Source organism: Bacillus rossius, chromosome 2 (assembly GCF_032445375.1).
Source record: "Bacillus rossius redtenbacheri isolate Brsri chromosome 2, Brsri_v3, whole genome shotgun sequence".
Taxonomy (NCBI): Eukaryota; Metazoa; Arthropoda; class Insecta; order Phasmatodea; family Bacillidae; genus Bacillus; species Bacillus rossius.
Genome location: NC_086331.1, coordinates 109608198 through 109634731, shown reverse-complemented (window position 1 = coordinate 109634731; position 26534 = coordinate 109608198). Strand labels below are relative to the sequence as shown.

Genomic DNA, 26534 nt, shown 5'->3' with positions numbered 1-26534 from the left:
TGGGCACACAATGGACTTGCACGAAGCCTAATGGCGCTCCCTCGCGCGCTTCAAGCCAGCGCAATCCGGTTCTCGGTTACGGACAACGTGTTGTCTGCAACGATTGCGTGATTCCGAAGATCATTTTGAACCTATGTAAATCACGCATGCTGTCAGACTTTCTGCGCAGACGATTTAACATGCAATGCGATACGTTTCAGCGAGGAATTCAATCTGCGAAGAAACTATGTGACAGCGTAAATTCTACAAAAAGTAAATTATTCGTGCCAGTGGCCATTCCTCCCCTTCAAATAGGTTTCTGGATTTTGTAATGTTAAAGTCGCACTTATGAGTACACACATATATAATTTTATTTTATGGCTTGACACACCACAGGACCTAACTTGGACCTTTGGTGGAACTGTGGCTTCATCTACAATGGCCCGTGTGGAGCCATCAGTTACATCCATCAGCTCCTGGCTTCTTGCTGGATTCTGTAAACAACACCGAAATAAAACCACTTAAAAAAGCATGCACTAAAAAAAAACAGTCTCGAGGCCGGCACTAAATATATATGTGAACACAGACCCTGCCAAAAATTTTGTGCTGACGGTGAAATAATTTTGTAATGTCAATTTAATGACTTAAAAGTGACAGATGCATTTTGTAGCAGATATCTTATCTCTGTAAACTTATGCTCTTCCACTACCCCAGTCACCAAAACAAACACTAAAATCATATCGTGGATGAAGTATCTCAACAATTCCCCTCTCTTGCATCTGGACCACATAGGTGACAAGACAACACTTATTCGTTTATTTATTCTATAAATTGTAATAATGGCTTAACCCACTGGCCACTGTGGTGGCCAGAGTTGCCAACCACAATAGTGCTTGCTCCGAACTGTACCAGGTTGCATCTAGCCAGACGCAAAGCCGCTGGAACATGTCGTGGAATATACTCTTGCTTCTTATCTTGCTCGTGATTGGTGGTTGAACCTCGACTTTGCGGAGGTAACTATACACCAACGATGACATAAGTAGATTCTTTCCTTGTGTGTATGACTCCAGCGTTAGGTTATGGTTAGCCGAAATTATTATTGCTAAAATTAACAGTACCATGTTAGATTGATTACAAGAGGTTTTTCAAAAGAAGCTCGCTTTTGCTAAAATTCAAAAATGTAAAGTCTATTTTGATACCTTCATCATTGTGTTGCAGTTATCGTACATAAACCTCGTATTAAAAAATGGCAGATGTGACAGTTGAAAAAGTATTAGTGTTGCAAATATGGTACTTAGAACTCATCATGGTTTTGCGGTATATGGTACCTAGACTTCGCCATAAGGTAGCGGATGTAACATATGCACAATTAAATGTTGTTATAGGTGTGGTACTTGACTTAATCATGGCGTTGAAGTTGTGGTAATTGAACCTCGTCAAAAGAAAGCCGGTGTGGCACCTGCACAAAGTAATGGAGTTACAGTTGTGGTTCCTGTACCTCATCATGGTGTTGCCCGCCGAGAGGAAAAACAATGGATTTAAACCAAACAAACACAAAAACTGTGCTGATTGGATCGTATTTATTTAGAACTAAATCAACCACACAAAATTTACAATAGGCGTTTGAAACAACACATGCTCTTTTGTTGTTATATACGACATTCCTGTTATGACCTGGACTCACTCTCGCATAAACACTGTTGACAAACAGAAAAGAAAAAAAACACTAATTAGCATAACAAGCGATTAAAACTTTATACAAATTTTAAAGACTTCTTCACAAATATCTGGTAAATATTCAGCCCTAGCCACAGACAAATATTAAAACAAGACTGCCTAAAAAACATTTTTCTTGATAAGCATCAGTCTTCAGTACACTAAATGACTATTTCGTAGGAGCCACAACAATGAAAACAACTTTACACACCAACATTTGTTTAAGACAATTATTGAGTTTATAATTCTCTCCAAAATGAAAAATACCAGAGAAAAATATTAGATACACTGTAAAATTATCACGAGGAAGCGACTGAAAATAATATTACAATGTTGTCCAAGAGTTTCTTCACACAAATTAAAAAAATATATATGAATTAGGAGACTTCCAATCCCAGGTCTCCGGTTAGTCATTTTCCTGCGTCCACTCGCCCGCCGAGTAGCACTCTCCTTTCCCCACAGCACTCAACTTGGACTTGGTTGGCGAGAAAAGCTAGCAGGAGCTCTTATAGAAGGCTCGACCACTTGTACGAAGGACTGGCCACAATTCTCTTTTCGTGTCTTCCAAGCGAGCGCGTCCAGTCTCCACCTCTGCACGCTCGTTCACAGTTGTCTTACATTGCTAACGTAGTAACACTATCAACACAAGGTAAACATGGTCCAAAGGACACAACGAGTCCACTGCGTTATTCAACACATAACTCGTTGATCGTTAGTAATTGTCGAAGTTTCGTACTATTGTCTGTAGCCTGCCCGAAATTGACCAGCATGCCTTGTCGTCAACTTGTCCATGCTATTTACGTAATTAGCCCCTTTTTGCACAAACACTGTGGGCTTACTAGCTTTCTCATTACTCGCTCGGCGAGTAAGCAATTTCACATCGTCGGCGAGTCTTTTTAAGTACCAGGTGCTATTTTGACCACTTAACTGTACACAAATATGATGAGCGAGTTTTCACAACATACTCGCTCAGCGAGTACCAACTTTCCAGTGTGAGTTGAGTAAATGAGTCCTCAAGAGAATTATCTTCGTGCACTACAACACTCACTCTCCGATGACAGTCACTTCCTTCCTCATGGCCGCTGGTGCTAAGCCAGAACTCATTAATAGGTAAAGTTTCTCTTATCCCAATCTGCAGCTAAGTCCAACATGGGGCATCGTCGTGAATTCCGGCAGATTAGCGGTGGTCAATATGGCGGAGTGACGTTCTTCTGTGTTACTGTTGTTCTGCAGTTCGCATATACTGACTGTGGGCTCGTGGAGGGGTATGTATATCCAGTAGCTCGGCGCCCATAACGAATCAGAACGATCACGTACCGAGCAGAAGTATCACTCCGCGTCTAGAGTTAGGTAGAAGGATCGCGAACAGTTTCGCACCAGAACTACTTACTGGTCACATTATTTGGTCACATGACCCGATCACATGACCCGGTCACATGACTGGCGCAGAACCTCTTCCACTGGTAAATAGGAAATCGGAAATGCTTCCATGTATGGCAGTTGGTAAACACTCAGGGGTTAATATGATACAAAGTCGATAACGCAGAAAAAATGTCGCGGGCGTCAAACTTACACTCGCAACAATGGTGTTACAATTGTGGTACTTGATCCTCGTCAAAAGGAAGCAGGTATGGCACATGCATAAAGTTAAATTAATAGGTGGTTTTGTTAGTGATAGTTTTTTATCATTTAATTTATTACAGTGTTAATTTTTTAATTTTCCTAATTCCTTTCTTATTATAGATTTTGGTGATTAGTTCATTATGTAACAGGTGAAGTTATTGGAACTTATTATTGTGTGCTGGTTTGGTACTTGTAGCTCGTCATAGTGTAGTAAGTGTGGCACCTAGACAAATAATTGTGCAATAGGTGTGGTACTTGGACCTCATCATGGTGTGGCTGTTGTGATAATTCGACCTTATCATAGTGTTGCAGGTGTTGTGCCTTGAAAAGTAATGGTGTTACAGGTGTGGCACCTACATAACACAACGGTGTTACAAATGTGGTACTTGGAACTCATCATAGTATTGGAGTTGTGGTACTGGGACCTCGTTATAGTATAGCATGTGTAGTGCTTTGAAAACTTATGATGTTACAGGTGTGATGCCTCGACTATGTAACAGTGTTACAGACGTGGTACTTGGTATCATTATGGTGTTGGAGTTATGACACGTTGAACTCGTCATGGTGTTGCAGTTGTGGTACTTGGACCTCGTTATGGTGTGGCGCCTTGACAATTTATGATGTTACAGGTGTGTTCCTGACTATGCAGTGGTGTTACAAGGTGTGGTAATTGGACCTCATAATAGTGTTTTAATTGTGGTACTTGGACCTCATTATAGTGTAGCAGTTGTTACACCTAGAAAATGTAGTCGTGTTACGAATGTGGTTCTTAAACCACATCATGGTGTGAGAATTTGGTACTTGCACCTAATCATTATGTCGCAGTTCTGGTGAGGTGCATTGACAAAGCAATTGTGTTCCAGGTGTGGCGTTTGGACCTCGTCATGGTGATCCTCTTCAAGGCCATCCCGCTGGAGAGCACCGACGGCGAGCGACTGGAGAAGTCGCCCGACTGCGCGCACCCTGGCCTCTGCGTCAACCCCTACCACATCAATGTATCCGTCCGAGAACTCGACCTCTACCTGGCCAACTTCATCAACAGCCACGGTGAGTATGCTGGGTGCAGCTTTGCACTCCACTGCGGTACGTATGGGCGAGGTCACCCAGTACCGGACCAGTTCCTGACCAGGTGCTGGAGTGGGGGCAGCCTCTTCCCTTACACAGTTTAGAGCAGTAATGTCAGGAAAAATGACCAGTAGTCTCCACTTACATAGGGTGTTAGGACCGTGGGGGAAACCATGGAATTGTGATCCATCCTCTCATTTTGTCCATGAGCTAACAATGACCACCACATAGTAGCGGAACGAGGACACATTAATTAAACATTTTTTTAGCATTATTTTTAATGGTATGCTGTTGTAGAAGCTTTGCGCTAAATGGTTTAGTGGGATTATTGCCCCTGCGAGGAAACACAAGGGATTTTTTTGTTCATCGAACGAAAGTGTGCAGTTTGAGTCAAGTTTATTAACAATTGTATCAAACACATAACATTACAATAAATGTTTGAAACTGTACATGTAATCTTGTTCTTATCTGCAATCTTCCAGTTATCAACAGCACTGGCTCTCTAGTCACAACTGCAAACAAGAAAATAAAATACAATTAACAACTATCATAACATTTTATTAAAAATTTCACAACTTCAAAGGCTTTGTTTTTGGGCCCTAGATAAATTTTATCATATAGCCGGCTTAACCAAAATAGGCTTTCTATGCTTTATGATCATTATAGATCATTACTTCAACATAATTAATAATTATTGTCGGATACAATATAATAAATATTATGACTTTCCACTGGTAAATTTGCAAAAGAAAACAGCTTTGTCGTTACCTGTCTCTATTACAGACGTGTTAAAGAAAAATACCGATAGCATGTGACCATAATTCTGAGACACTCACAAAGAATATTATTATGCTCAATTAATCAAGTGTCTCATTGCTCGAACTAAACATAGAGAAGTATATATAGACGTATATGAAGCAAACTACAACATTATATAATCCCCCTCTGACATCAGGGACTTTTCAAGATATCTCTCGCCTCAAAGTCCTCAAGGAGACATCCAATCCTGGGTCTGCGGTGAGTAGTTTTCCTGCGTCCACTCGCCTGCCGAGTAGCACTCTACGATCCTAACAGTGCTCGTCAGTACAGTGTCTCTGGTGGGTTCTGCCAACATGAGCTCCACAAAGAGCCCTCTGAGAAGACTCGACCACTCGGACGAAGGACTGTGCCACGATTCTTCCTTCGTGTCTCTACAGCGAAAGCGCATTGAATCCACCTTGGCACACTTGTTCAAAGACGCTCAACTTCCGTGACGTAGCACGACAACCAACACTGCTCCAATACCATGGAAACGACATAATAAATCTTTCCCCACTGATCACCAAACAAAGTCGTTGATAATTACTCGCAGTGAATCTTTCATAATACTGTCCTGTACCGACCTGCCCTTGACCAGCCTGCCTTATCGCCTTATTGCTGCTGCCGTTTTAGTACATACCATCCTCTTGCACCAAGTATTTTGCTTTACTCTTCACTTATCCCTCGGTAGGCGAGTAAAATATGTCACATCACCGACGATTCTTTTCAGATACCTTACCACTGCCTTCCTCGTATGCGTTTGCACCAAGTCCGAGCTCAAACGTAAGTGGAGCGCCTTGTACCCGAATTGGCGGCTAAGTCCAACATCGCAGACAGTCATGGATTCTGGTAGCATGACGTAATGTAGACGGGCGGCGGTCAAGGCGGCGGTGTGACGACACTCTTATTGTGGTCTCGTTCTTCGTCTGCGGTGGTGTGACGACACTCTTCTTGTAGTCTCGTTCTTCGTCTGCGGCGGTGTGACGACACTCTTCTTGTGGTTTCGTACTTCGACTGCGGTGGTGTGATGACACTCTTCTTGTGGTTTCGTTCTTCGCCTGCGGTGGTGTGATGACACTCTTCTTATAGCATTGTACTTCGTCTGCGGCGGTGTGACGACACTCTTCTTGTAGTCTCGTTCTTCGTCTGCGGTGGTGTGATGACACTCTTCTTATAGCATTGTACTTCGTCTGCGGTGGTGTGACGACACTCTTCTTGTGGTTTCGTTCTTCGTCTGCGGTGGTGTGATGACACTCTTCTTATAGCATTGTACTTCGTCTGCGGCGGTGTGACGACACTCTTCTTGTAGTCTCGTTCTTCGTCTGCGGTGGTGTGACGACACTCTTCTTGTAGTATAGTTCTTCGTCTGCGGTGGTGTGACGACACTCTTCTTGTAGTCTCGTTCTTCGTCTGCGGTGGTGTGATGACACTCTTCTTGTAGTCTCGTTCTTCGTCTGCGGTGATGTGATGACACTCTTCTTGTGGTTTCGTTCTTCGTCTGCGGTGGTGTGATGACACTCTTCTTATAGCATTGTACTTCGTCTGCGGTGGTGTGACGACACTCTTCTTGTGGTCTCGTTCTTCGTCTGCGTAGGTGTGATGACACTCTTCTTATAGTCTCGTTCTTCGTCTGCGGTGGTGTGTCCGACTTCGACGCCCAGGATTAACCAAAAGTCTCGTGCTGGAGCTATCTTCCGGTCACGTGACATGCTCTGTGCGACCGCACCAGGTAGGCGGACAGCTGGTGAAGCTCCGGTGTATGCCTGGTGGTCTGCCATCAGGGGTTAACAAGAGACAATAACGGGAAGGCAGGATGAGCGTGGCGGGCGGCAGATTTATACCCGCAAACCAGAAAGTATTAAATTAATGCATGAAAACCTTTTGTATAATTCAACCCTAATACGTACCATAGCACCATACATACCATAACAATGCTTAAAAGGCATCGAAGCCTTTTTTTGTGTCATTTTTATTCAGTCGTCAAACTTAAGCTGCAGGTTCATCACGAAACCCTAATTTAAAACATAAACTACTTATGGTCTAAATGCGTCAAATGTAATATACTATGTGTTAGAAGCTGAATAACTGGTTTATTGTGAATAAAAGAGAAATTAATTATGATTGATTTGTCAAAGTTGTACAATAACTTAAAAACTTATCATTTAATTAATTACGGGTAGCATATTATTGTTTTAATACATTTTTGTGACGTGAAGGAATAATGTGGTGTTTAAAGGAAGGTTATATGTATAAATGTCAAAAATGGCGAAAATGTTTCCCTGTGTTGTTGTTTTAAACCATACCGTTTTTGATAAATCCTAGTATAAAATTTATAAATCAATAACTGCAAAGTTTGGCCCCTGTGCAACACGCAGAACACTAAGTTTGCAGGAGCCGCTCATAATTAGAGGCTTTAATAGTTGAGTGATGCATGCGTCTTTGAGTGTACGTAAATGAAAACAAATTAATAATAATTTATTTAGAGCACTATTAGACTAATATGAGTGCACGATCTACATGCATGACACATTTAACATAAATCACCACAAGAGAAATAATAAATTTCCACTTTACTGTGTTAGTAAATGTTCTCTTATCAAAAATTTTTATGATGGTTTGACACTTATTTCTTTACCACAAACTATTTTGTGTTGATAATTACATATAAAGCAATGTTATGAGAATTAATGCATAATTTTGTATTGTATAAATTACAATGTTGAACTGTTTGTAATTATTAAATGTGATTTGTTTTCAGAAATTTTGAGTGGAATGTGTGATAACAACAACGAAAAAGATGACGAGAGGAGCATCAAAGGTAAACATCGTGACTTTACTTCTTTGCTTTTTGTGTTCTTGTAGTTTTTGTAAACGACCTCTGCTCAGATTTTGCGGCTTCAAGCACGATTGTTAAAAACTTTACTAATCACTTAAAAATAATTGTGGACAAATTTCCCTTATTTAACCAAATATAAAACGTGACGTAACATAAGCTCCTCTTTGCCTGGACGTGTGAATGCAATATTTTTCAAGGCCATAAGAACATCTTTATTATGCAATGTCAATAAATTTGTGTGACGGAAAGAAAAATAAACAACATGGCATGTTTATAAAACTGTGTTACTGATAACCCAGCAGTTATAGGCTAAATAATCGCACATAACGGTAACTAAAAAAGTTTACTGATTTATCAAAAAGTAAAATTATTTACTTTCTCTCTCATAAGAAAGTTCCTAATATTTAGAAATAATTCTTCCAAGCTTCTTCTCGGACTGTGGCGTAGCAATATTTAATACTCATTTCATATTAGAATATACGTTAGTATTATTATAAAAGCTACTCGATAAATAACAGCCCATGTGAGAAAATGTAGAGTTAAAATGATAATCATTCGGTTGATGCATTACTGGGTGTCAAGAGCACAGGAACCCCCGGGAATGACAGCCGTGACGTCCCTATGCTTGCCGAGACAGGGTGATTATGCGGTGGTTTGCCGTTGCCCTCCGCGGGATGAAGGGGAGAGGGACCTCACACACACCCTATCAACAACCCAGGCGAAGGATAGGAAAACACCCTTCCCGGCCGGGAATAGAACCCGGGTCACTTGGCCCAACAGCCAGACGCGCTAGCCACTAAACCAAGAGGGCGGACATATTTGGCCAAATCGCCAGACGTGCTAGCCACTAGACCAAGAAGGCGGACATACTTGACCCATCAGCCAGACGCGCTAGCCACTAGACCATGTGGGCGGACATACTTGACCCACTAGCCAGATACACTAGCCACTAGACCAAGAGAGCGGACATATTTGGCCAACTCGCCAGATACACTAGCCACTAGACCATGTGGGCGGACATACTTGACCCACTAGCCAGATACACTAGCCACTAGACCAAGAGAGCGGACATATTTGGCCAACTCGCCAGATACACTAGCCACTAGACCATGTGGGCGGACATACTTGACCCACTAGCCAGATACACTAGCCACTAGACCAAGAGAGCGGACATAGTTGGCCCACCAGCCAGACGCGCTAGCCACTAGACCAAGAGGGCGGACACACTTGACCGACTAGCCAGATAAACTTGACACTAGATCAAGAGAGCGGACATAGTTGGCCCACCAGCCAGACGCGCTAGCCACTAGACCAAGAGGGCGGACACACTTGACCCACTAGCCAGATAAACTTGACACTAGATCAAGAGAGCGGACATAGTTGGCCCACCAGCCAGACGCGCTAGCCACTAGACAAAGAGGGTGGACATACTTGACCCACTAGCCAGATACACTAGCCACTAGACCAAGAGAGCGGACATAGTTGGCCCACCAGCCAGACGCGCTAGCCACTAGACCAAGAGGGCGGACACACTTGACCCACTAGCCAGATAAACTTGACACTAGATCAAGAGAGCGGACATAGTTGGCCCACCAGCCAGACGCGCTAGCCACTAGACCATGTGGGCGGACACACTTGACCGACTAGCCAGATAAACTTGCGACTAGACCAAGAGAGCGGACATAGTTTGCCCACTAGCCAGACACTCTAGCAACTAGACCATGTGGGCGGACATACTTGACCCACTAGCCAGATACACTAACCACTAGACCATGATGGCGGACATACTTGACCCAATAGCCAGATACACTAGCCACTAGACTAAGAGGGCGGACATAGTTTTCCCACCAGCAAGACGCGCTAGCCACTAGACCAAGAGGGTGGACACACTTGACCAACTAGCCAGATAAACTTGCCACTAGACCAAGGGAGCGGACATAGTTGGCCTACTAGCCAGACACTCTAGCTACTAGACCAAGAGGGTAGAAATACTTGGCCCACCAGCCAGACGCGCTAGCCACTAGACCAAGAGGGCGGACACACTTGACCAACTAGCCAGAAAAACTTGCCACTAGACCAAAAGAGCGGACATAGTTGGCCTACTAGCTAGACTCTCTAGCTACTAGACCAAGAGGGTAGAAATACTTGGCCCACCAGCAAGACGCGCTAGCCACTAGACCAAGAGGGCGGACACACTTGACCAACTAGCCAGAAAAACTTGCCACTAGACCAAAAGAGCGGACATAGTTGGCCTACTAGCTAGACTCTCTAGCTACTAGACCAAGAGGGTAGAAATACTTGGCCCACCAGCCAGACGCGCTAGCCACTAGACCAAGAGGGCGGACATACTTGACCCAATAGCCAGACACACTAGCTACTATACCAAGAGGCGGACTGCATTTAGACTGTTCTTGTAAAAATTTATCCCTAAACATATATTTTACCTACAAAATTTTTAAAATTGTATGTATCGAATTGCAGAGTTTTTTGTGTAATCCACACTCGCCACTTGAGCTTTGAGCACCTTTCTGTTGGGCACCAGTGTTCAGCTACTTCCATGGCCTTGTTTGTGGCTTGAGTTCAGTAGAGTTCACATGCTACGTCTTACGACTTTCCGATAAGAAGATTTTTATGGTCGCATGTTAGAAAACAGCACAAGTTAGTGGTTAAAGAAGCAGCAAAATTTATCTAGGTATAACTTAGATTTTTCAATGTTCTTCTCACCGCTAGGAATTTTGCAAATATTCAATTAAGATTTTAATTTTTTCATTTGTCTGAGAAATATTGAGGCCATTTTTTTGTGCTCAGTACCGCCCCTCTCATTACGTTTGAATAAATTACTGCTAACTGCCTTGTAGTTTCATAGCATTGTAGCCAGATGTAGACTAATGCCATTGTTGTCAAAAGCTGTTGTATCCAAATGCTTTTGTAGCCAGATGGATCAAAATAATCTTATCCTACCGTATCCTGTGACCGATCGTATCCTACTGATGATACTGTATCCTACCGTATTCTGTGATCGTATACTAATGATGGAATCGAATCCTACACATGCACATGAACGTTATGCTCTTTAAATGTGCGTAGTCATGTCTGCAGTATGTGCCTGGCGACGCGGCCGTGAAACCTCTGAATGTATCAAGATCCGACCTCTAGCCCCGTTTTATACAGACTGCAGCCCTTTTTGTCGAAAGTGTGCCCTTTTGTCGAATGTGTGACCTATCTTATTGAATGTTTGTCCAGTGTGTGTCCTTTTTTTTTATTGAATGTGTGTCCTGTGTGTATCATATTGTCGATTGTGTGTTGAAATGTATGTCCTTTTCGTTGATTGCGTGTCCAATGTGTGTACTTTTCGTCAAATGTTCGTACAAATTTACGTCATTTTCATTTATTGTACATGGGCAAGTCTGTACTCAGGACTAATGTCTTAATGGTTCAGCACCTCTTCTTTCTACTGTAAGCGTAAAGCATTTTTCAATTAGATTGTATATTTTCTTTTAATAGATTCTATCCATACTGTAAATCTGACGGTTTAAAGAAGCTTTTCTTGTCGGCTTGAATTAGGACATAATTGTTTGAAATATATAACAAGTTTCGACGAAGAAGGTATCGTAGTTCGGAGATGATTGGTCTGTACGCCTGACATTGTACATGTTCTGGTTGAAAGGTTCGTCGATTATTGACTTAAAAATATCTCTTGGTTCGGACACGCTTGACCTACATGTCTGACATTGCACGTGACCTGGTTGAAATGTATGGCAAGCATCGAAAAAGACCTTGGACGGCGAAGTGATATCGAATAAAATATTTATTCAGCCGGGCAGGAGTTCTTGTTTGCAGTGAATAATTAATTAAAAAATATTAAGAGCATAAATTACGTTTTCGCGTCGACCAAAGATCTAACCAAGGACTTAAATAAATCGAATTAATCATTTTATGAATAGTTGATTTTTGACGATTTTTATAACTTTTTCCTAATTTCAAGCTTTATAATTACAGAATTTCATAATGGCGATGTATATGTTATAATCAGTTTACTGGAGGCTGGTAGATGAGGAATTTGAACCCCTTCGAGGAATTTACACAATATTTTATTAAATACATGTTTTACCTAAAATAAACATTTTATGCATCGAGCAAGGATCGAACCAAGGACATAAATCAATCGTCTCAGTTATAAATCATTTGCAATTTGGTTTTTGAAATCCTTCCCGAATATCTAGTTTAATAACAACAGATTTTCAAGTTGGCGGCTAAGATGGCCGACAAGATGGTGTACGCCAACGTAGTAAATACTACTATACTCTATCGGGTAAAATTCAAACCAATATGGCAGCTGCACCTTCTAGCAGACGTTGATTACGCTAGCGCTCCTGGTATCGAATATTGAAAACAAGTTTTCGGCAGTGCTCTCTAGTAGACTGTGTACACTATATGACACTAGCGCTCGTAGTAACATGTATTGAAAATAAAGATATAGGCGTGGTCTACAACAGCTGATGGTATTATTCTTTCATACTAAAAACATTTACTCCAAAAATATGTTATATACGTTATTTATTTCGCCGTCAGGTAAATGATACGATGGCCAAGTGGTATAAACGAGAGGTCCGAGCGTCATGGATCGAATAACCTCATGCCCAATGTATTTTGTACAAAAATAATATTTTATATGACGATAAGGGGTGAGTAATGGAACAGAGTCCTAAGTGCATGAGAGAGAGAGAGATGCTGGCGCAATCTAGAAACAAACACCAGAAACAAAGATGGCAGTATACCAGATGGCGGCCTTCCGCAGACTAAAACAAGATGGTGGACATAATCGAAAAATATGTCTGTGATGTCAGATCCAACAGATATAGCTAAAAAAGATAGCCACCATAATGTAATTAAATTTGGCGACCTCCAGCAGAAGAACACAAAATGGTGGTTGCATCGTCAGAATTGAAAAAAATGATGGCCTCCAGCAGACAGAAACAATATGGCCACCATACTGTAATTCAATATGGCGACCTCCAGCAGACGAAAACAAAATGGTGGACAAGATAATAAAATTGAAGAGGCTACTGTAACGAAAACTGGAATGGATATATCATAATTCGAACTGGTGGAAAACTTAATGGCAGAACATTTTATTAACATTGAAATAAATAATTATTTTTAAAATTAAAAATTTTAAAAAATTATTCTGATGATAAATACATATTTTCAAAATGGCGGCAGTAACTAAAATTCCAATGATGATATCATAATTCATAAATGGCAGAATAAAAAATGGCTAACAAACAAAATGGCGAAAAAAAACATAATGACATCATAATTCAAAATGTCGGATGGCGGTCATGGTCAAAGGCTAAGGTCATTCAAGAGGGCCACCGTGACGTCACAATCCAAATTGGCGGTCGACACCACCAAACCACACTCCGATCCAAGGCAATAACCGGTTATTATATACTACTTATGGCGCTGCTACACAACCAGGCCACACTTGCAAGGGATCTGTAGGTTCTCGACCTCTGTCCCAGCACGCCTCAGGCAGTTTCATAATACAGCGAGCCGTTCTGGCGAGTAACGGCGCTTCAAACATTTATTTTGCATACATTTTCGTGACCCTATGTTACCCCAATTATTTAAAACAAATCATTGTACGGCAGTGCCAAACGGTCATTGTAAACATTTGTCCAATTTTAAATAATCCAGACGTTGTTTTTATTTTTCTATTTTAAATGCTTTCCCTTCTATTTGCATTAAGCCAGTTGTTTAGCTCCCACTTCAAAGGCGTATAACAGCATTGTGAAGCAATTTAGACTATAAGTCATCTATGCATGTTTTTTCCCCGTGAAAATCCTGCTTCCTAAGTTTATCGGTCGACTTTTGACTCTCTCTATATAGATATTACGCTCATCGCTTCAAGTCGGCTGCACATAGTTGCTGCCTGACAAAGTGTCTTACAAGCCCCAGCCATTCAAATGTTTAGTATGCTAAAATGCTGTTATAATGATAGATCGAATGAATTAGGTTTATAGTCTCTTCTTAAGGTCATCAGTGAGGTATTAAAGGTGGAGCGAACGAGATACAGCAGTGACGGTATGACATTTGTATTTCCCGAGGTATTCTTCAAAGAACAGTAGCTTATTCTTGCTTCTTTATTTGGTAGAATTGATTTTTGCTTTGCGTCGGGTTATTTAGACGAATTACGAACGCGCTCTATAAGACAGCGACCGCATTCTCATTGGATGAGCCAAGCGTGGATGTCTCCGTTAACAGCCAATATAACAATGATATAGCAGTCGCTGGGCTACATTAAAACCGTGATTCGTCTGCAAACTAGTAAAGCCTGTGAATAAGAAACGGTTCTACAGCATTCCAGTGAAGACGTATCACTAGACAGCAGCCAATGAATAGGCGACATTTGTTCAAGTAAGCAAGATACTACGGGGTTTATTATACATAGAGACCGGAAAAATTCGCGGATTCATTTCACGATATGCTAGAATCCAAAAACTGTACATTTATATTGCTTCTGTGATTGACTTACAGTTTATCTGAAGGACTTTCAGACAATGGAAAACCTTCAACCAGAAAAGTATCGAATCGCAAGCGTCCCAGTTGACAAGTGTCACGAGTCAATAGCCAATGAGCAAGTGGTATTTGCCTGAGTATATAGAGGGTTGTGGAGACTATCCTAGAGGTAATCGAAAGCGCGAATTTTTCCAGTCTCTAATTATACATGCCAATAACATGCAGTATAGACTCCACAGTATCTTGCAAGCTCTGCCCGTTGTCATCTGTTCGTTGACTCCTCAATTATGAGAGTCTCTAGCGGGATGCTCGTGATTAGGCAATGGTTCAGTGGCAGGTTTGTTATAGGATCAGAGGTTTCCTCTTGGAACAGTTGGTCAATAGAAGATGCCACAAGCAGATTCATGGGTTTGTCACGAAATGATTGTATGAATTCTTCACGTCTCTACGTATAAGATGGTTAAGGACCCTGTCATTTCTCGGTATATTTGACCGCCAGTCTAGACTCCACAGTCTTGTACATACTCGAGGAATGGCAAGCTGTTTATTGGCTGCCGCCTGTGCTAGACGTCATCTCAGTAATATATAACTGCTGACCTCTGGTTCTAGGTCATCTGGGTAGTGTCAGGCTAACGATGCTCCAGTAACGCAAGACAAAGGGCACAGGTGTTGTGGGAAGATATCCGCACAAATGAAGGCTAACTAGTAGAGACCGGAAAAATTCGCGAGTTCAATGACCTATAGGATGGACTCCATGATCCTCTATGCACTCGGCCGAATTGCATCTGCTCATTGGTTACTGACTGTTAACTAGGATGCTCGTGATTCGCTACTTCTTTTGTTTACATTTTTTCATTGGCCCAAATTCCTTCAGATATACTGTGGCCCAATCATTGGAAGCAGCAAAAAGGCAAACTTTTTGGATTCTAGCCTATCGTGAAATGAACGCGCGAATTTTTCAGCTCTCTACTAACTAGGTATGATATCTCATTCCCACTGAAACTGCGCCAACTGTGTCCACAAGACAGTTTCTGACAGTTGTATCGGCGCAAAGGCCGCTGGTTGTCGGGGCAACACACCTCGCGAGCTCCTAGAGAGAGCCGCTCGCCCGGCCAGTATTTATAACCGCCGGCCGCCCGCTTGCTGCGCATGCGCGACTCGACGCTGACGTCACCACGTGTCACCCGCCCCGCTATCCCAGCAAGGCAACTCTGGCCGCGCGCGCCGCCATGGCCACGCCATAGAGTAACAATCTCGTAGACGGAAAGTTCCTCTTCTACACATTCAGTAATTAGTGAATTACCACTTGAATTGTCACAATCAGCTAATATAATCATAATTACTTATGCCAACATGCAAGTTGGTTGGTCAAGTTATTAATTTTTAAGTAAGAATTAGACGCAGTGGATATTTTACTATACCAGTCACGAAATATAGCCAACACTTACTGCATCCGATGCTTTAAGTGCGACGTAATTTTATATCCTCAATAATGTGCCAGCTGCGTATGATAAAGCAAGCAGTGTTGGGCCCTGTGTGTTGTACTGCATAGCTTACGAGCACCACACAACTCGTCAATAGTCAATGGATGAAACCGGCCATCAAGATTAGCAAAGACGGAAACAGCGGAGCAACATTCAGGGACATGGGGAAGGAAATGGGATGGCCTGTAGCTAGGAACATCCCTGCATTTACCTGGAAGGATTGTAGGTAAGAATGTAAAACTGAAAGGAAGATCGCCGGACCGAACTCGAGAAGAACTGTCAGGAATGGGAGCCAGTGGCTTACGATGCGCAATCCGGACCGTTACAGAGTGGGAGGAGCGTGGACACCTCGATGGCCGTGATTGCTGATTGGCCAGGCTTATATGGCGAAGCTCGTGGTGCTAAGTGGTTTGGTGCCCAATATAGACTTGGCAGTCCTGTCGTCCTTGTGTGCCTGAACTTGCAGCTCACAGCCAACAGTCCAGCAAAGCCAATGGTCCCGCACAGCTAAAATTCCGGCACAGCCAATAGAATAGAACAGCCAGTAGTCCCTCACAGCCAATAGTCCCACACAGCCAATATTACCGCACAGCCATTAGTCCCTCACAGCCAATAGTCCCGCACAGAAAATAGGCTCCTACAGCCAATAGTCTCTCGCACAGCCAGTAGTTCCGCCGAGCCAATAATCTCGCACAGCCAATAGTCTTTCGCAGCCATTAGTCCCTCACAGCCAATAGACCCGCACAACCAATAGTCTCTCAGGAACGAATAAGAAAGAGTAACGTCTGGCACGTACCCAGTAGGGCTCATCAGGAATTGCAGCTCCCTTCTTCACCCATCACAAAGTTCTGTTTTAAATAAGAGGCATTTAAATCTATTAATTTTCCTCTAAATTTTGCTCGGTGCATGCGTATATGTTTCTCGGGCTATTGCTTTGTAACAGAAGTGTGCGGAGCAATAAAACTAAAAAAAAACTTAAGCAGGACAATCGGAAAACGTGAACTAACAACTAAGAGAGATATATCGTACACTGGGGTATTATTAATTTTACCTTCTGTAAGGAACGCACCTAGTTGAGCTAAGTGTGTTTTGTGCTTCCTCCCCCCCCCCCCCTTTGCTGTCTTCGAGTCCTACAAGTTGTATCAAATAGGCTCTACCTCTTGCACATTGATACGGACATTGAAATGCATGAGAGTTCGCAGGATGAACTCGGTAGGTCTCAGCAGTTATTTATGTATACAATTGTGCAGTTCACAAATGTATTGGCAAACGGAAGCTAAGGGTAAGCTTGCTGCAAACAGAGGAACAGCTGATTCTGGTCGCGCGGTGTTCTTCGTAGCTACATATTATTCAAAATGTTTGAGAGCCTCCAAGTACACCACGTGTTTATAAACACCGAAAATTGCGGCAGGTTATTTCTTACGAAAATATAAAACAACATTGTCGTTACCTTTCACTGAATGTTATTAGTAAGGTAAAAATCCGCTCCTAAAAATCGAGCTTGCAAATATAGAAGTTGCCAGTCTGAACAGCTGTTAAGACCGGCTACATTCAAGTTTAATGTTGTTTAGTTGTCAACATTAATGACTGTCGAAAGTAGACCGAAAAATTCTTAGATTAGCTGCAATGTGGTATCGAAATCGAAGCGTATGAGCTCCTCGACTCGAATAAAACACGCATCAAGAGTTCAAGTGTTCGAATTTGCTGCAAGGTACTGTATCTAATTCCTCCAGTAAGTTTTATGGTTTTGTAAACTTCAAGCGCTTTGTGTGTGTTCTTTCTTGAACGGTTGCCATATGAAGTACCGTTAAAGTTTATCATTTACTATACTCAGGGGCGTACGCAAGGGGGAATATGGATGGCTACACCCCCCTCCCCGAAATCTTAAAATATATTTCAATCCCACAAACAAAAGAAAACAAAATTAAAACCTTAAAAGCGGTCAAACTGGATCTCTTCCCCCCCCCCCTTTTCTCCTTTAAGGAAATTAAATTCTTCACACACTCCTGATTATGCCCCCTAATGTTTAAGAAAGTGACTATATACGGGTTTATGTTGCTACACGTGGGTCCGGCATCTTGTGTCACATTTCCTATCATCGACTTCCGTTCCATTTTCACGAAAACACTCCTACCTAATGCCGTATACCGAGAGCTAAAATGTTTACACATAAAAAAAAATGTTTAAAAATTGCGTATTTTACTTATAAGAATGCTTACAGAGAGCAAACGTTCACGGCATTGTACACGTTTACATTTCATTTCCCATGCTAGTGTTTTTTATAGTTGGATTATGTAATGTGTTATCATATATAAAAGTCAATTCCGTAAATGTGGCGAGGTATCTGAGGCAAGATCAAGTGTCGCCCTTACAGTTCCTGCTCTTACAAACCACGTGACACGCTGCTGTGTCAACTTGCTACGATGTTGAGACTGCATCGCTGTGGAGATGCAGAGGTGCTTAACTTGGGCTTTGAGTTTCAGCCCGGCCTCCCGAATCCGTGAATTTAATAATATTTATTTTAGTCTTCTATTTAGTTGATTTCTCATATTGATAAGCTCAAGTGTTCACTCACAAAAAAAGAAAAGAAAAATTAAAAATTATGCTCTTATGGTAACGACATCGATGTTCGAAAGTGTAAGCCTGCTTGCAATTGCCTGCTTATACTTATGTGAAAAACACACTAACATTAAAAAGAAGGTCTTTTAAACATTTTTCTCACCTGAGTGTTCTCATTTTTTAAAAAAAATGTGTATTTCCACATTCGTGATGTGAATTAAGCTAAATATACTGAAATTAATGAATTGGTTATAAGTGTACACATTTGTTCATTTGATATTCTAGAGTTAAATATAATTTCGAAGACTACCTCGGGACTATGGCAAACGTCCAGACATTAGGCAACTCCGCGGCAGCAGTGTATTCCTGTCTGAAGAATTTCACGACAAACTATTTTACACATGCTTCGCTTCTGCCCTGCTCGCGACTGCACCCTGCTGCACGATCTCTCGCCTCGAACACGTGCCGCCTCTTGGGCCGCGAACAATGCACGCGCGGAGTACACTCGCTGTCCAACAGCGTAACTCTTATGTACACATTTCTCACTTATGTCCTGCTTGCGACTGCATCCTGCTGCACGATCTCTCGCCTCGAACACGTGCCACATCTTGGTCCGCGAACAATGCACGCAGCTAAAGAAAAGTTTCACCTCGAAAACGACGTAATAAAGTAAACAAAAAATTTGAGAGAATCATTCAGTACTCACCAGAGACGTGTAAAGATCTAACCTTTGGTAACGAGCAAACTCAGTGTTCTGATGTTGTTGATGTTTTATAATACGAAACTCGGATACGAATTTTAAAATATAACTTTTTTTTAATAATGCCGAGCGTGATAAATAAACTGATAAATATAATATTCGTTGTTCAAATACCAACATTTCTGGTTGCAAATCACACACGTTCGTTCTGCTCCCGCCGATACAGTTCGCTGCCTGAATCGTAAACGTTGCTTGCCACAATTAAACGCACGTAGCAAATAGCAACACGAAACCACAGGAAATTTTTAACTATTAGAAACGGCTCCAAAACCCCGGGCTTAGGACCAGATTTTCGACAAAGAATTTTATTGAAATACTACATATCTTGTTAAAATTCACTAAACAGTTGATTCCCTAAAAGTTTCCGCACGTGTTCAAGTTATGGCATTATCAAAATAATAACCTGAAATATTTTAAACCACATATTATAACACTAAGTAAATGTTTGTATAATTTTTTTTGCTTATAGCTACTACTGAAATCAGTCTGTAAATACTTCTAACAAAAAACCCTTTATCTTAGTGACGTGATCCATTATTATTTTTACATAATAATATATTATAATATTATTATAAAAGTTTTAAACATTTCCAATGACGAGATTTAACCCATGTCCCTTGAAATTAACAAGCACACGCTCTACTGCTTTGCTGCTTAGCCTGTTGGTAAATTTAAAAGGAGAATATGTGTTACTGAATTGTAATGTCAGGTTTCACAGGTTCGTATTTTTAAACATGTGATATCTTTTTATTATGACTATTTTAGTTTACCATATGTATTCCATGGTATTTTCACTATCAAAAATTTCATTTCGCACACCAATACGTTTGGTAAGTCCCCAAATGTTCACGAAAGTGATAACATACGGGTTTATGTTACTACACGTGGGTCCGCCATCATTGTGGCACATTTCCAATAATCGACTTCCGTTCCGTTTTCACAAAAATTAATCTTGACGAAAGCCGTATATACCGAGAGCTAAGATGTTCACACATAAAAAAAAAAGTAACTCGGAAGAAACATACCTGGCTCTGAACACCGACTTTCGCAGCGCTATCCCTGGACCTGGGGGCGCGGCTAGCCGTGTTCCGAGGTCAGGAGGCATGGACGTTTCTTTGTCGCAGTTATCCGAGTTATTCATTTGCTTCGAGGCCAACTCGAACTGCCTTGCAATACATTCTGTTCGAAGACACTGGCGATTGTTTCATAGTGCATCATCGTTGCCACACAGAACAGTTATTAAGCAGTCATTCGATAGAATAGTTATCAGAACATTGTTTCTTTACTCACATAAATGGAATTTTTTTTTTTATGAAATCGTTATTTGCAGCTGAGCTAGGACGTTCTAAATTAAAAACACTTTGGTTCTAATAAGTTCAGTAAAGTTTGGACCGTATTCCTTTCACCAATCAAAGACTTTTATGACATGTAATATTTAAGTTGGACTTTAGGCAACGAGATCAGCAGAGATGGCGACACTGAACGACAGGGAGGAAACTGTCACAACCCGCAGGATAGCAAAGTAAATATGGAAAAACTGAGGTTTGAAAGCAGTGAGTCAGCCTGGCTGAAGGATGCAAGAGACGCTGCACACGGGAAAATAGTCCGTTGAAGTATATCCGTGTACAATTAAGCTTAAATTGTTAAGCTCAACAAAGCCAGCCTCTCGACCTGATTGCTGGCGAAACTACAATCGACGCTTTGTCGTCGTAGAAGCAGCACTAGCGCTGTCTGCGGCAGGAACAGACTTCTCCCTATCTGTGTATTGTGAAGCTGACGCTGCAAGATGAGTGCAGCTAGCCTCTTGGGTCGCTGCAAGTGCTGGCGACGCTACAGCCAACGCTTTGTCTGCGCAGAAGCAGCAAGCACTAACGCCGTCTGCGGCAGGAACAGACTTGTCCCTATCTGTGTATTGTGAAGCTGACGCTGCAAGATGAGTGCAGCTAGCCTCTTGGGTCGCTGCAAGTGCTGGCGACGCTACAGCCAACGCTTTGTCTGCGCAGAAGCAGCAAGCACTAACGCCGTCTGCGGCAGGAACAGACTTGTCCCTATCTGTGTATTGTGAAGCTGACGCTGCAAGATGAGTGCAGCTAGCCTCTTGGGTCGCTGCAAGTGCTGGTGACGCTACAGCCAACGCTTTGTCTGCGCAGAAGCAGCAAGCACTAACGCCGTCTGCGGCAGGAACAGACTTGTCCCTATCTGTGTATTGTGAAGCTGACGCTGCAAGATGAGTGCAGCTAGCCTCTTGGGTCGCTGCAAGTGCTGGCGACGCTACAGCCAACGCTTTGTCTGCGCAGAAGCAGCAAGCACTAACGCCGTCTGCGGCAGGAACAGACTTGTCCCTATCTGTGTATTGTGAAGCTGACGCTGCAAGATGAGTGCAGCTAGCCTCTTGGGTCGCTGCAAGTGCTGGTGACGCTACAGCCAACGCTTTGTCTGCGCAGAAGCAGCAAGCACTAACGCCGTCTGCGGCAGGAACAGACTTGTCCCTATCTGTGTATTGTGAAGCTGACGCTGCAAGATGAGTGCAGCTAGCCTCTTGGGTCGCTGCAAGTGCTGGCGACGCTACAGCCAACGCTTTGTCTGCGCAGAAGCAGCAAGCACTAACGCCGTCTGCGGCAGGAACAGACTTGTCCCTATCTGTGTATTGTGAAGCTGACGCTGCAAGATGAGTGCAGCTAGCCTCTTGGGTCGCTGCAAGTGCTGGCGACGCTACAGCCAACGCTTTGTCTGCGCAGAAGCAGCAAGCACTAACGCCGTCTGCGGCAGGAACAGACTTGTCCCTATCTGTGTATTGTGAAGCTGACGCTGCAAGATGAGTGCAGCTAGCCTCTTGGGTCGCTGCAAGTGCTGGCGACGCTACAGCCAACGCTTTGTCTGCGCAGAATCAGCAAGCACTAACGCCGTCTGCGGCAGGAACAGACTTGTCCCTATCTGTGTATTGTGAAGCTGACGCTGCAAGATGAGTGCAGCTAGCCTCTTGGGTCGCTGCAAGTGCTGGCGACGCTACAGCCAACGCTTTGTCTGCGCAGAAGCAGCAAGCACTAACGCCGTCTGCGGCAGGAACAGACTTGTCCCTATCTGTGTATTGTGAAGCTGACGCTGCAAGATGAGTGCAGCTAGCCTCTTGGGTCGCTGCAAGTGCTGGCGACGCTACAGCCAACGCTTTGTCTGCGCAGAATCAGCAAGCACTAACGCCGTCTGCGGCAGGAACAGACTTGTCCCTATCTGTGTATTGTGAAGCTGACGCTGCAAGATGAGTGCAGCTAGCCTCTTGGGTCGCTGCAAGTGCTGGCGACGCTACAGTCGACGCTTTGTCTGCGCAGAATCAGCAAGCACTAACGCCGTCTGCGGCAGGAACAGACTTGTCCCTATCTGTGTATTGTGAAGTTTACGCAGAAATATGAGAGCAGCCAGCCTCCTGGCACTCTGTAAGTGCTGGCGACACTACATCCGACGCTCTGTCCGCGTAGAAGCAGCACTAGCGCTGCCTGAGGCAGAAACAAACATCTCCTGCTGTTGTGTCGCAGTTGGGCGCCAGCCAGACACTCAGGGCTCTGCCTCTCTGAAATATGGCCAACCCTGTCTTTCGCATAACTTCGGAAGTGCTTGCGAACAAATGTCAGCGAATCCTGGATGTGCACGTTTTATTTTTAAATTTTCCACTAAGGAACATATTGTAACTTATATTTGGCATGAGTTACTACACTCTTAAAGATTTTATTGGTGACGTTTCTGAACAACGTATTTTTAGTTAATGCGCTATAATTTTATGGTAATTTCCCTAACGGGATGACCCCAAATATGTTAAGAAATAAGTCGAAAGTTTAAAAGACATGCTATAATTGCTTGGGTAATATTCCAGATAGTTGTATAGATTGATAATGTTCATTACTTGTTAAGTAATATTACCATAATATATAATGTAATGTTTTACAAATACTATAAAAAATATATATAAACAGTTTTGCGACTGGTTGGAAAAATAAGATGTAAGTTGGCGTATTTTATATTTAACACTTAAAGAAGACAAGCTTTCTTTTATTTCCTGCTTGCTATGTCTCACTGCGACACTTGCAATAATAAACATGAAGGGGAACCTTAGAACACGTATTAATTCATCATTAATGGTGAATTAGGTAACTGAAATACTTCTGCTGCGCACCAGCCTATCATTAAATTGCAAATTACTAGCACAACTACTGTCAAATTTATCTAATTTTACGAAGGAATCAATTACATATTTAAAGTTGAAATTCCAAAAACCCCGTGTTTTTTTTATGATACAGAATCAAATTAGGTGATTTATAGCTGCAAATCACGAACCATCAACTTGCTCTGCATTGAAACCGGGACAAGCGAAATGCTACGAGTTGTGACAACCACGTCCACTACGACACGTGTCTTTGACAGCTCTTTTGGCGACGAGCCGTGCATTGTTAGGACCACGACTTTGTTGCTACGCAGTAAGCGTGCGCACTTCGACCCATGTTTCTATTCCCTCGAACAAATGGCGCAGCCATTGCTGGAACCACAACTGCGCTACTGCGCAGACAGTGTGCGCACTCCGCCACAAATCTCACAGCTCCTCGGTCACGTGGCTCAGCCAATGTTGTGTGGCTAACCTCAGCGGACAGTTATTCTTGCCGGGGCATGCATATTTCGCGAACTTACTTTACAAACCACCTCACTCTCAGTTTTGCTTGGCGAGTATCCACTTCTAACCTAAATCCGTGACTCGAATGTTTACTGGCACACTCGTTACTCGTTAGGCGAGTCTCGCTGTACTCGTTCGTCAAAATGTCATCGTTGTTTCTGGCGTTAAAACTACGGAGCGAGTGTTCCGTTCAACTTGATCTGGGCTCGTGGGCAGTCCTGAAGCGCCATGGGGATCGGCGAACAAGATGGCGGCCACTCGCCTCGTGAATCGATGGTCACGGCTCTTCCCTGCATCTTGCTCTGAGGTCTCGCTCGAGCTGCTGTTGCGGTCTGGGGCTCGACTCCCGCTCACGACAACCCGTCTACCGCCAGTTTCGGTGTTCTCATGTGTAAAATAACACGGGTGGGCGACATCAAGACTCCCGCCTACTTCTCGTAGCCTCCGAGCACTGCCGACTACTAGGTGGTACCACTACTGTTGAATGCTGGGTAATAGCGTCATTCTCTCCTGCTGTACCCACGAGCGGAAGTTGTCAAGATGGCGGACTCGCGCGTGTGGCAGAATGCACCCGTACACGTCCGCGTTTGTGAACTTCGGGAAACGTACCACAAATACTGGTGTGTCAAATGAAACTCTTGTCATAGTGAAACTACGTTTGAATATATTTTGTTTTAATTTTTAATGATTTAAAAAATAAAGTAATCGTAAATTCAAGAATTCGTGATTAAACTAGCCTTATTAAATTTATCATATGACGTTTCAACGATATACTTTTTGTATTTGTAGCGGTAGCACAACGGTAAAGAGCGTGTTGCTGATGAACGAAACTAGTAAGCTTGCCTAAGAAGTGTTTTAATCTTTATATACTTAATTTTGCATTATGTATACACAGTACCTTGTGCAAAACTTTTATTTTTAATTGTAATTAAATTATTTTATTGCTTTTATAAATTTAATGCATATTTCTGCCAGTTTGTTTTATTTTTTCATATTAGTTAGGCCTACAGATAATTTATGAGCTTTAATTTTAAATTATGTATAAAAACACAAGTAATTAAAACTTTTTAACTGAAAGACATTTACAAGGAAGAGAACGTCCATGAATTATTGATGTTCAAACGAACAATTTATAGATGCGAGGTGGTTTCCTTTCACTTAGGACTTCACTTGTCTTAAGCACTGCTTGATTCTAGGTTATGACTTAAAAAAAATAATAGTTTATTACAATTATTCCAAAATTTTATTAAATTATGCAACTAACATTGAAATGTGCTATTTAAAAGCTATGAATCGTTGGCATATTGAACTATTAAGATGAACACATTTATTACTGTGGAAGTGGACTATCTCGATGAGTTAAATGCATGTTATTTTACGATAAGGTACATATCATATATTCCCTACGTTAAATTAAACGCAAAATCTCTTGTTTACTTCTTAAAATAATATTATATTGGTAAATTTCTAAATCATCCCATTAAGGAAATATTCATATTATTTTGTCTAAAGATGAAAATATTTTTTTTTTCAATCAACGAAACTTAAGTTGCATTATTTTTGCAAGGGAAGAAGTGTAGACCACGAATATAAAGTAAATTTCATGGGTAAAGTTCTTTTAAAATCAATGACGTAATTTTTTTTGTGTATTTTCAGTATTTGGTTATATTTACAGCAACATGTTTATTTATACCCGGTTATACAACCACTATTCAACATCCAAATTACCAAGGAAAAAACTAAATTTACATAAATTCTAAACCATACAATTTCTCGCTTTGGCTTTAGTTGAATACTAAATTTCTTGTGAAAGTATTTAATTATTAATGTGTCAAAAGTGAGGTGTTATGCAATACATGTTTTAAAAAGCTTTATCCCTCTTGTACTGTGTACTCGCCTCAGCTGGTACTCGCTCCCTCTGTCGCGGTGTGGTGGGCGACTCGCTCCCGTCACTACTCGCGAGTGATGTCACTGCCCAGGCCGTGGGTCGCTTCAGCTCCGACTCGGTGCCCCTCTTGTACTGTGTACTCGCCTCAGCTGGTACTCGCTCCCTCTGTCGCGGTGTGGTGGGCGACTCGCTCCCGTCACTACTCGCGAGTGATGTCACTGCCCCGGCCGTGGGTCGCTTCAGCTCCGACTCGGTGCCCCTCTTGTACTGTGTACTCGCCTCAGCTGGTACTCGCTCCCTCTGTCGCGGTGTGGTGGGCGACTCGCTCCCGTCACTACTCGCGAGTGATGTCACTGCCCAGGCCGTGGGTCGCTTCAGCTCCGACTCGGTGCCCCTCTTGTACTGTGTACTCGCCTCAGCTGGTACTCGCTCCCTCTGTCGCGGTGTGGTGGGCGACTCGCTCCCGTCACTACTCGCGAGTGATGTCACTGCCCAGGCCGTGGGTCGCTTCAGCTCCGACTCGGTGCCCCTCTTGTACTGTGTACTCGCCTCAGCTGGTACTCGCTCCCTCTGTCGCGGTGTGGTGGGCGACTCGCTCCCGTCACTACTCGCGAGTGATGTCACTGCCCCGGCCGTGGGTCGCTTCA

At 42.6% G+C, this 26534-nt stretch overlaps 1 protein-coding gene across 9 annotated transcripts in view; it reads left to right on the top strand.

The window, feature by feature from the left end:
- The window catches only part of LOC134529603 (nuclear factor 1 X-type), a 608051-nt gene that overhangs the window by 439117 nt on the left and 142400 nt on the right, over positions 1–26534 (top strand). For all 9 annotated transcript variants that reach the window (XM_063363878.1, XM_063363875.1, XM_063363872.1 and 6 more), the window contains 2 exons: positions 4182–4365; positions 7940–7999. In XM_063363878.1, the coding sequence (XP_063219948.1) occupies positions 4182–4365; positions 7940–7999 (244 nt within the window). The remainder of the gene's footprint in view (positions 1–4181; positions 4366–7939; positions 8000–26534) is intronic.